Source organism: Ursus arctos, unplaced genomic scaffold (assembly GCF_023065955.2).
Source record: "Ursus arctos isolate Adak ecotype North America unplaced genomic scaffold, UrsArc2.0 scaffold_30, whole genome shotgun sequence".
Taxonomy (NCBI): Eukaryota; Metazoa; Chordata; class Mammalia; order Carnivora; family Ursidae; genus Ursus; species Ursus arctos.
Window position 1 is genome coordinate 31,952,757 of NW_026622986.1, and position 11,560 is coordinate 31,964,316.

General features: G+C 37.1%; 1 protein-coding gene across 2 annotated transcripts in view; it reads right to left on the reverse strand.

Moving 5' to 3' along the window:
- Nucleotides 1–200: 200 nt before the first annotated feature.
- NET1 (neuroepithelial cell transforming 1) overlaps nt 201–11,560 on the reverse strand; it is a 61,439-nt gene continuing 50,079 nt past the window's right edge. For both annotated transcript variants that reach the window (XM_026478693.4, XM_026478692.4), the window contains 9 exons: nt 7,578–7,685; nt 6,955–7,122; nt 6,484–6,546; nt 6,111–6,207; nt 5,695–5,771; nt 4,765–5,022; nt 4,159–4,329; nt 2,452–2,638; nt 201–2,111 (listed from right to left, as the gene is read on the reverse strand). In XM_026478693.4, the coding sequence (XP_026334478.2) occupies nt 1,705–2,111; nt 2,452–2,638; nt 4,159–4,329; nt 4,765–5,022; nt 5,695–5,771; nt 6,111–6,207; nt 6,484–6,546; nt 6,955–7,122; nt 7,578–7,685 (1,536 nt within the window). In that variant the 3' untranslated portion in view covers nt 201–1,704. The remainder of the gene's footprint in view (nt 2,112–2,451; nt 2,639–4,158; nt 4,330–4,764; nt 5,023–5,694; nt 5,772–6,110; nt 6,208–6,483; nt 6,547–6,954; nt 7,123–7,577; nt 7,686–11,560) is intronic.

An 11,560-nucleotide genomic window follows, 5' to 3' on the forward strand; every position in this document is an offset into this window, starting at 1 on the left:
TTATACTGTATTCTAAATGGTGTAAGAAGATTCACAAAACTTGTCCTTATAATTCAGTCTTTCCCTTACTCATCAATGAATTTTAAGGGTTTATTTATGATTTTTAAAAACTTTGGTGAGGCCTGCCATTACCTCCTCTGAACTAGCACATCCAGCAAATGTCCCCCAACACCCACCAGCCAAGAAACCTTTAAGGGTGATTATGTGTGTGCTTTTTTTTTTTAATTGTATAATTCATTTATACAGAGAAATGATTTGGGTTATCTATTTACAGTCTTTTTCAATTTTCATTTCCACTGGCCAGATATAGTTCACGTAATAGTCCACATTTACTTGAGCTGATCACCAATATAGATCTGCCACGACACAGGGCTTTAGTCCTCCCTCTTTAAATACTGTGGTCTCATTTGAACAGAAACACGTTACAATAAAAGATTCATCAGTCTTTTTCCCCCTCTTGTGAGTAAATCCACCAAAACTGATCTACTATGGTCAAATTTTCAACACATTTCATTGTTTCCTTTCAAACCCATAAACCAAGGCAAATAAAATTCACTTCCCCCAAGCCTTCTACGACTTACTACACACCCTCAAGTTTAGCTTTTACTATCTCCTTTCACGTTCTGGCACAACCAGACATTTTTACTTTAAGACAAAACTACTCTCTTAGGCCCTCTTGTTGTGTGTGTGTGTGTTTTTAAAACTTATTACCAGTCAATTGCCTTCCCTCTTGTTTTTCAGACAACACTAAAACTTTCAACAAAAACCTTATGGCATTTTTCTTTCAGTAGTCCAGAATACACAGTCATTTCATGTGTATTCACCACTCTGACATGCTACACTTTAAAAATTGCAATTTTCTTAATTGGCTCAAAAACAGTATGGCTTGGTTTCACTTGGTAAGGTGATTAAAAAAAAAAAAAGATATATATATACACACACATACACACACACACACATTTTTAATCAAAGAAGAAAAATACTTAAAAGACATGCCAATTTGAAAAGGCAAAGGCATCAAAATAAAAAAATAAAAGCAGATACTAAAAACTACTTTACAAATTAAAAAAAAAATTAAATAATTGGCAGGTTAAATGGATGAAAAATGAGGAATGTGCAGTGAAAAACAAATATAAGGTATTCCAGTTGATAAAATGGAAAACTCACTAAGTTTTATGGTTTGTTCTCCAAGGACTTTATGTTTCAATGGAAGTTCTGAAAAATCATAAACAAGCATGTAGACTTTAGGTGCCAGTGCTACAATTTCAAATTCTGCACACAAAGTTTATCAGAGAAACACTGGTAAAATCCCAGTATTTGCAAAACTTCAGTTTTTGGCAAATACTGTAAATATCACAATTGGTTGGTATTAGAAAGTCATGATGAATGCAGAATAAAGAGAAAATCCATTTCATAAATATTTCATTTGATTAAAAATACCAGGCTTGCATGTTCTAAATAATCAGGGGAAAATATCTTAAAAAAAAAAAAAAAGCTACAGTTTAACAGTAATCTGCATGTATCTTTAGCTGCCATTAAAAAAAAAAAAAGGAACAACCACCAAAACCAACCAAAAACATAGAAAATGTTAAGACTGGTATTAAGTAGCCCTGCAATGCTCCCATGCTCACATTACAAGAAAAAACAAACTGTACACATTTATAAATAAACAGTCTCTCCACCAGTTAATACACAGAACTTCCTTTACACCACAGTCTCTTTCCGTTTGCCACTGAACTGGGCTTTGTCCCTTGCTTTTCGGAAGCCAGACTGTGTTTGGTGAACTTTCACACTCTTCATGTCGTCTGCTGTGTGCACTGGGGAGCCGCACTCTGAAGCGTCTCCAGCAACTTGGAGATGAGTCACACTAGACGCCGTGGACGCCCTTCTCTGGGCTCGGACGTTCCCGGCAGAGGGGTTGTTCTCCTCGCACTCCTCGTGGAGCTCCGGCAAGCCCTGCGGCTCGGCCGGGCCAGCGGCCTGCTGGAAAGGAGCGATGGCGGTGCGGATGCAGTTGAACCACTGCTGCTTGTGGAACACATCATTGGCCTGCAGAGTGTGGGACTGGCCTGGAGAGGGGTCTTGGAAGCGAACCCTAAAGATATTTTTAGCTAGAAGAATAAAAAATGTAAAAAAGACTTTTTAAGAAGTTTATTGTGAAATGAAGTCAGCATACACTCTTACTATGGCTGGGAGTGTTTACATCCCAGGCGCGTCTAGCAGGCCGATACACTCACTAAAGCCTATCCGTTCCTTATCAGATGCAGCTGCTGGGGTCAGAGCAGCAAAGCGCCTGACGGCTGTTCCAGCCAGTACAACAGGTACAGGACAATGGAATCCACTTCATTTATAATTTTTTGTGTAGGGACAGAATTCTTAAAGAGTAAAACTAAATTTATTTAAGTTCTGAGTTTCTGTTTATGTAAACTACTTTAAAGCTTCTATTTTTACCTTTATCTGAGTTGCTGAAAGCCCCTCGGAAGGACCCTCCCATCCTCACATCTCCATCCTGCAGGTCTTCCAAGATCAGCTCTTGGACAGGGATTGGCTGCCGATAAACCTGGTAGGAGTGACGCTCATTTCGTGTAACAGGCCGAGTCAAAACCAAGATGTCTTGAAACAGGAATATGTAAAGTTTCTGGAGCAACAAGAAACAAATACATCCTAACTGTGAAACTTTGTGATTTTAAGTGACTGAAATCCGTCCTTACAAATGACCTCATAAAGACCGTGATTTCAAGGCTACGCATGTTCTACTTGGAGAGCTCTTCTAATCTCAGACTATATAAAACTTATTTTTATCAGTGTGTAACATTAGATTAAGCAGCAGCTGAACAAACGCTAGGCACCACAAAGACCTACCAGTAGCAACACGTCTGGAAACACGAGTATTGTATACCATGGTTTTCCAACAAAATAAGGATTAAAAAATGCAAGTTGGTAAACACGTTAATGGTTCTATTTTGTCCCACACAAATGTGAGCCTTTATAGAACATTAGGCTTCATGACAGAAATCAGAGATGTCAGGTTTCAACTTTTTCCAAAAAGAACCCCGACTTATAAATTGGGCTTCTGGGGGGAAATAGGTGATGGGGATAAAGGACAGCACTTGTGACGAGCATGGTGATGTATGAAATCGTTCAATCACTGTATCGCACACCTGAAACTAATATTACACTGTATGTTAACAAACTGGAATTAAAATAAAAACTTAAAAAACAAACAAATAATTGGGCTTCTTTCTGAAAAGCACCTAATGAAATAAAAATACCATTCCATGGGGTGCCTAGGTGGCTCAGTCGGTTAAGCGTCTGACTCTTGGTTTTGGCTCAGGTCATGATCTCAGGGTCATGAGATGGAGCCCCACATGAGGTTCCATGCAGGGCATGGAGCCTGCTTGGGATTCTCTCTCCCTCTCTCTGCCCCTCCCCCAGCTCACGTGCTCTCCGTCTCAAATAAATACATAAATCTTAAAAAAAAAATTTCCATGCTTACATTTAGTTCCAGCAGGTACTTTTTTTTTTTTTAAGCTTTTATTTATTTATTTGACAGAGATAGAGACAGCCAGCGAGAGAGGGAACACAAGCAGGGCGAGTGGGAGAGGAAGAAGCAGGCTCATAGTGGAAGAGCCTGATGTGGGGCTCGATCCCAGAACGCCGGGATCACGCCCTGAGCCGAAGGCAGACGCTTAACCGCTGTGCCACCCAGGCGCCCCCCAGCAGGTACTTTTATAATTAGTATTTAAAGAATAAGTTCGCTTTCATTCAATCTATTGTAGAAATTTGTTTAGTAGTTCTAAAAGCTACTTCCATCACTATAAAGTCTTCAAAATTTTTTTTTGAAGGACATGTTTTTTAATTATGAAACTAATAATGTATTTAGAAAGGAACCCCTAGCCAAACAAGTTGATTTATGCTTCAAAACTAAAAAAATAAAGTATAAACCGTTCTCCACCAAGACATTCCAGTCATTCTGTCACAAAAGAAACCAAAGTTTGCTTTACCAAAGCTGTTAACGTAAAATAAAAACCAGTAACCTTCTTTCACTGTGTGATCAATTTATTTTAACACCTGTTTCATGACCTACGCAGAAAAAATCACACAAGGTACAAGATGAAAGGAATAGCTCCCTTGTATCCTAGTTAGTGTGAGACTCACATGTCCGTTCTTATTCTTCAGCTCCCCATGGCAGAGCAGTACTTTGCTGGCTTCAATTCTAGGATCCTTCTGCTTTTCGTCTAGATACTCCAGCTTGTCAATGTAATACTGGCACTCCGATTCACCTTTCTTCAAGTTGATATCAGACAGAACTCCTTGTATTATCAGTATCTAAAAATTATCAAGAAATCAATGAAACATTTTCAGCATTTTAACTTGACTCTGCTTCCCCGCAGGGGAATATAAAACATTATATTAAAACGATAGGATTTTAAAAGCTTGAAGGGACTCTAGAAATCAGATAATTCAGTCAGTCCCTTCATTTTGCAGATGAAAAAACAGCCTCAGCCAAATTGGGGGACTTGCCCAAAGTCACATAGCTAGCTAGTGAAAGAGATCAGATATTAGAATCTAGTCTTTTGATTACAATATAAATATAAAATGTGTCATGTTTCTTCACTGCTCAGTGCACTAGCATATTGGGTACTTAAAACAACAGAAGGTTTCACATGCTGCACTGTGCATAAGATTTGAGAGGGTCATCGCATACCTAAGGCAAGCTAATATACAAACTTGAAAAATGTACGAATCATTTACTGGACTTACAGCTTCCTCCAGAGGCTGAACATCAGGGTGGTCTTTCGGAGTATGTCTAAGAATTTCTCTTAACAGCAAAGGGTATTTGACCAGGCGACTTCGAGGAATATCTAGGAAGCTCCAAAGATCTAGTTTTCGACTGAAGGGAGACTCAAGACATCGCTGGAGGAAGTCTTGGACTCGTGGATCCTGTTTCTTTTGATCAAGAAGAGCTTTGGCTGCCAGCTGGTTACTACAGTAGCCTCTGTAGGCATTCAAGCCTGGCAACTGAAGAATAATAAGAGAAAACACGGTATGATACATGTTTTTGTGAAAACAAACACAAAACTTATAGCTAATTCTGAAAGTTTAAATAAGCTGCAAAAATTTCCCTGCAGATGATAATGGAGGTAGGGGAGTACTCTGAGACAACATCAGAATGTCCTTTTCTAATTTCCCTACAATTTGACTAAAGCCAACCAAAGACCCATGACTTCTACTTTCTCCCAGCCTCTGACAGATGTTAGTCTTCTATATTCTTCGGGCACCTGAGTTTCTCTACCACGGTTATCACCAACCTTGAGACTGCTTATGTACTTGACTATCGTCTCACTAGATTATAAATGTAGAGATGTCTTTCATCACTGAATCCCCAGTGGTCCCTCCTAGAATAGCACCTGGCATGTAGCAGGCACTCAAATGTTAACTAAAGAAAAAAATAGATAATGTGGGAATTCTGTCCAAAGAGGAACATATGTTTAAAACAAAGAAAACATATCATTCATGAAGTATTTTTTTAAAGTAAACACTAACTTTGACAGCTATATAATTTTGTTCAGTTTTAATGCACTATTTATCTGTTTTTAGAATGTAGTTCTAGATCAAACAGATCTGCTATTCACCACAGATAACAAGTATGGCATATATGCAAAAACTGTCTGTAAGCCACTCACTACACACCCAGTTCACAAGAATGTGACCAATTTGCTCCACTGTTCCACCAGGTTTGGTTGCTTCTCCTATTCTTGCCAACAAATCTGAAATGCAAAAAGGCAGAAATACCAATAACGAAATTATTTAAAAAAATAATTCAGCATTAAATTAGAAGTTTAGATTCAAAAGAACTTGTGTTGGGGTGCCTGGGTGGCTGAGTTGGTTAAGCATCTGACTCTTGATTTCAGCTCAGATCATGATCTCAGGGTCATGGGATCAAGCCCCATGTGGCCTCTGCCCTGGGCAGGGAGCCTGCTTGAGATTCTCCCTCTCCCTTTGCCCCTTCCCACCTCACCCGGCTTGCCCTCTCTAAACAACAACAACAATAACAATTTGTGCTAATGCTGTTCAGATACTAACGAAAATCAAATAGCATATCTTACCTTCATGGAGAGGTATGTAAGCATCCAAATCACCAAATATATGGGTGAGTTCCTCCTCTGACATAATAGACAGCTTTAACATGGGGTCATGGTAGGCCTATCAGAAGGGGAGAAGTATGTCACCCAAAGGGATCAAGCAAATAAAACATGATGAGAGACCTTCCTTGAACGCAAACATGACTAACTATACAAATGCTACGCGTGGATTCTATTTATTATACATAAAAGAAACTAAAGTATATGTTACTACCCAAACAGATTCTCTTACTGATACTTATATTTGAAGAGATTGGAAGCCATAAAAGAAAAGTTTATAATTTGTGAAATATAATTTTCTAAAACCAGGGCATGTGATAAAAAGTTATTTACTGACCTTTCTTGCCAGCTTGAGATCCTCAATTAAATCCTGTTCACCTCGGGACATTTCATATATTGCCTAAAAAGAAAAAAAAAAATCCAGCAAACATTATAGATCATTTCTTCCTTTGAGAAAGGAGAATTACATGCAATTGATATTTATCATTAATTATTTAACTGATGTTTTGAAGAGCACTTTTAAGTGACTCAGTCTGAAAACTGTAATTCAGAATGGAATCTCAAATAAGAGGCTGCCATACGTTTTATGATTTTACTCCATTAGAGTTAACTTTGACGGCCAGCACGCATCACAGAGTGCGGCTGCCCAGCATGTGCTGTGGATTACCACTGACATAGTAAAATGCAGCAGGTTTTTGCCTTGGCATTAGTTTGCTATTCTTCTGACAAAACATATGTTTAAAAAACAGGGACAATTTTTTTTCGTATAAGCCAATAAATACGACCTTGCTACTGAATGCCAGCTTACCTCCTGACGTTTGATTTCTTTGGTAGTTAAAGACTCTTTCATACTGACGTCTAACATCTCTGACCACAGGACACTGCTTCTCCTTTTGGCAGGTGTTGGGGCTGTTGATCTGCTCGATAACTTCTGGGCAGAAGCCGGGGATCTGCTGTCACCACGAAGGGTAAATGACTTAAAATTAAAAAAAAAAAAAAAAGAAAGAAAAAAAAAAGAAAGAAAGAAAAAAGAGGTAAACAAAAAGAGAGATTCAAAGGATATAGTAATTATTCCTTTTTCTTAAAAAAAAAAAGACAAATTAAAAACAAAGTTCTGAGAATTTCTCAACACATAAGATAATCCTTTGTCCAAGATTCAATCTATCATTCAAAAATATTTATTAGCCAAAATTACGTTTTGGGGAATAAAAACTAAGACTCTGTTTTGATATAAGATGTGACTTAATATAATGGAGTCATAAAAATACTGTTCTGATAAAAATATTCCTTTCCAGCATGTTAAAAAAACTTTATGTTTAAATATAATAGTGCAAAACTGTTTGTACAACTCAAAGGAAAACACAAATTTTAGGATTCTGTGAAAAGTCCCCTTACTACATTACTCACCTCCCAGCCCCATCCCTTGCTTACCTGAATTGTTTGACCAAAGCGTCGGACTGCTCCATTTCTTACAGGAGAGATCAAATTTGCCAAGGATGTGACCCGAGCAAGAGGTCGAACTCTTTTATTGCTTGGCTCCTATAAAAACAAAAACAGGTTACTCTAAATGTGTGTTTAGGTGTAATGGTTTCAAACAAGTTTGGACAAAGTTGAACACTCTCAAAAACCAATATTTGTACATAATAAAATAGAGAAACATGAAACTCTGAAAATGAATGTTGTCCTTTATTATTAAAATACTAAGAACACTATTAAGAAACAGTAAATTCTTAAAAAATTTAATGGTATGAGAACAGCCAGGTGGATATCACTTTGAGAACAGAACAAATATTATCACTACACAGAAGAAAAACTAAAATGAAAACAAAGACATTAGATTCCAGAATCCTAAAGAACTTTTCAGTTTAATATAGAGTCACTATTAGAATGTACCTGATTATTATGAAAAATTTCAAACATACACAAAGGTGAAAAATAATAGCATAATGGATCCCATGTACTTATCACTCAGCTTTAGTAGTTTTTGGTGTGAGAATTTGCTTAAAGCAAATCCCAGACATCGTATCATTTCATTCTTAAGTACTTCAGTTAGAGAATAGCTTTTAAGTGAACATATCTGCTGCTGAAATGGGCCAACTCTGAAGGCAGAGCATCCCTGTCATGGGAGGTAGTCAAGCAGAGGCAGGACAGGGTTAGGAGAGAACACGGGCTCTGGGATCGGACTGGGCCCAAATCCTGGTTCTAGCACTTGCTAGGGAATATCCAGGCCCTCAGTCTTCTCATCTGTAAAATGGGGTTAATATTAGACCTTCTCTTATAAAGTTGTTATGAAGATTAAATAAAATACGTTTAAGTGGTTTGAACAATGCCTGGAACACATTAAGTTTTTGCTATTACTAACATTCTTAGAAATATTTCCACTTACTATGTAAACACTGGGATTTATGAATAATTAGGTTCTCAAACAGTTAATGTGTTAACTTAAAGGAAAAATAAATACAAGTTGAGAAGAAATAGTTATTCTACACGTATTGTCCCAAAAATAATAGTTTAGTAAACATATCACTTAATCATTCAAGGATCTCAAAACTTTACAAATCACACTATTCTAATCTTACTGCTAGGGAAATGGAGGCACAGCATTAGGGACTCCTACAGCTACCAAAATAAAGAACATCAGGTCTGTCTTTTACATATCTAAGGAATGTATTTATTTGTATTTGGTGCTTTTGACAATTGTGGCATACTTGACAAAATTTTGATTGTAATTCAGAAGGATATATAATTAAAAATTAACTTAAAAATAAAAATAAAGAAAACATGTAAAAATAAAATTTACCATTTAAAAATGACAGATATGAAACATTTTTTCTAAAAATTCTTTGATATGACTAATGTCATATAAAAAAGTAAGGGGCAAGAAAATGGAGTAAAAATAGTCCCCGTAGTATAATTTAAAAATAAAATGGCAGAAAGAGATAAAATTCTCTGGAAAGAATCTTCAATGATTTGACTCTTCAATGAGGCAAAGCCCAGTACAGCTCCTAAAGGTATACATTCATATCAGAAGGGAATGTGACTTACTAAGTAAGGAGACTGGGCAGGTCACCAGCTCAGGTCTTTGAAGGTCTTAAGAGGTAGAGCTGAAGACCAACTCTCTCCCACCAAAATAATTAACCCCGAAGTAAAACTTTGAATATAAAACCACTAATGTGCAAATGTTAAATGAACTAAAAAAGAAACCTTCAAGATATGTAGTAAAATGACACACTGTGTGGCCAAGGACATGTGCGGATGCCTTTACAACATACATCTGTGCAAGACTGAAGTGACACATGCATGGCAGAAGGTCCGGCACAAGGCATTCCTTTCTATTTAGTAAAGACAGCACAAAGAGTCTTCTGTTTGAATAGAGATATAATTACCTCCTCACAAAGTAAGATATGCCAATGCTAACTAGAAACAAAGCAGTTGTCAGAAAGTTCTGTTCTACTTTTTGGAAACAGAGGTTAATTCCTCTTCCCTGTTTAAAACATAACAAATCTGACTTTCTACTAAGTCACAAGATGAGTCATTTAACTTATAACGTCTTTGGAAATGCGCTCTTCCCAGTGAACTTGAAAAGTTAGTATGGATGGGAGGAAAAGATTTTTGGTATCTATTTTATTATATTAAATCAGGTTAGATAAAAAATTCTTATCTTTATAGGATCATTTACTGTTCAATTACTGATTTCCTGGTAACTCAAAATTACGTGATATTTAAAGTTAAAACTACAGAATTTAGATTTAGATAATTAAATGTTAAATATATCTAAAACATCTTTTTGAAATTAATATGGATTTTGTTTCTGCAGTCCATTTAGGGTGGTGGGATATTTACCCTGAGCAGTATTTGGTGGTTAAATATGTTCTACATAGGTCCTTTAGAAAGCCATCTATCTCCCATCTTCACAAAGGATATGGCAGTCTTAGGAGTTTATCTAATCTAAACTGTCTTGGTAAGAGCTCCAGGCTAGCTCAGTCACTACAGCACCAGACGCTTCCAATGTCCTGGTAAGTAAGTAAGTGCAGTATTAAATCAGGAAGCGGGGGGCGGGGTGGATACCTCTGTACTTTTCACACATGTTTTTGGGGATCCAAAAGTAAAGGACCCACTGCCTTACTAAAAGGAACATGCAATGAATGTTTAGGAGACAAAACACGAACTTTCAGCATATATATATATTTCAAGAGTATGAAAAATTTTAATAACTTAAAAAGTGTGACTGCAATGTAAAGCTGAACACGGTTCACTTCTAACTTTAGGATACACATACAGCATCTGAGAAAAAATACCACACAGAGGACACTTCTGTGGCAAAGTGATATGGATTAGGCAGTCATCTTATTAGATTACAGGGTCACCTTAAAGGTTGGGACAAGAATTTCTTTTAAAAACAGGTTAGGATTCCGCCTATGTAAGCTACAACCAAAAGGAGCTTTTCTTTAGAGATCCAGATGAACCATGTGAATGAGCTTGATTTGGTTATGAAGAACCTCAACAACTGCACTGTCACAAAACTTATTCCACAGACAAAGTTTTTCGAGAACTGATATTACACCCACATCTGCCACTCTGCACACACAGGATGCAGGCACACTGTTTGGAGGTGAGGAAGGGAGAGAGGGGCAGGAGTCTACCTGTCTTACCGTCACTCAGAATAAGGCTTACAAAATGGTTTTGCTGCGGCTGTTATTTCTGTTCAGGAGTGCTGTTAAGAGCGTCATGGTCAATACGAAAAAGCTAATAAGACCCAGTGCAGATGGGGAAACTATATACTCTCCTCAAAAGACACTCCGAACATCTACGAGAATAAATAAGGAATACCAACAAGTTTTCCATACACGAGAACTTTCTCCTGTAGCCAACCTTTCACCAGGGCCAAAGTTCACAGATGTGGAAAAATACTCCAATACCTCTAACATAAATTTATGCTGTTTATTTAGGTTAGGTTTTAACGAGACTATCTAGCTTAGCCAGGCAATCACACGCATTATTTTAGGGTATCTGCCTTTAGACAGACTTTTTAATCAATTTATTTTACTACTCCAGTTGTAAACAGAAAATCGTTAAGATGGATTTTAAGTCTTTTACTGGGATGTACCTTGCACATAAAAACAACAACATGGAAAAACTGCTGTGAACGCCTTTTTTTTTTTTTTTTTTTGTAAAAAGTTTTTTTCTATTAATGATGTCATGAAAGAGGATAGGCTGGGGAGGTCTCTTCTATAGTCAACCAACTCAAGACACTTAAAAAAAAAAAAAAAGAAAAAAAGAAAGAAAGAAAGAAAAAAAACCAGTATAGGGGTGTCTCTGAGGCTCAGTCAGCAGAACATGCAACTCTTGATCTTAGGGTTGTGAGTTCGAGCCCCATGTTGGGCGTAGAGTTTACTTAAAGAATAAATCATAGT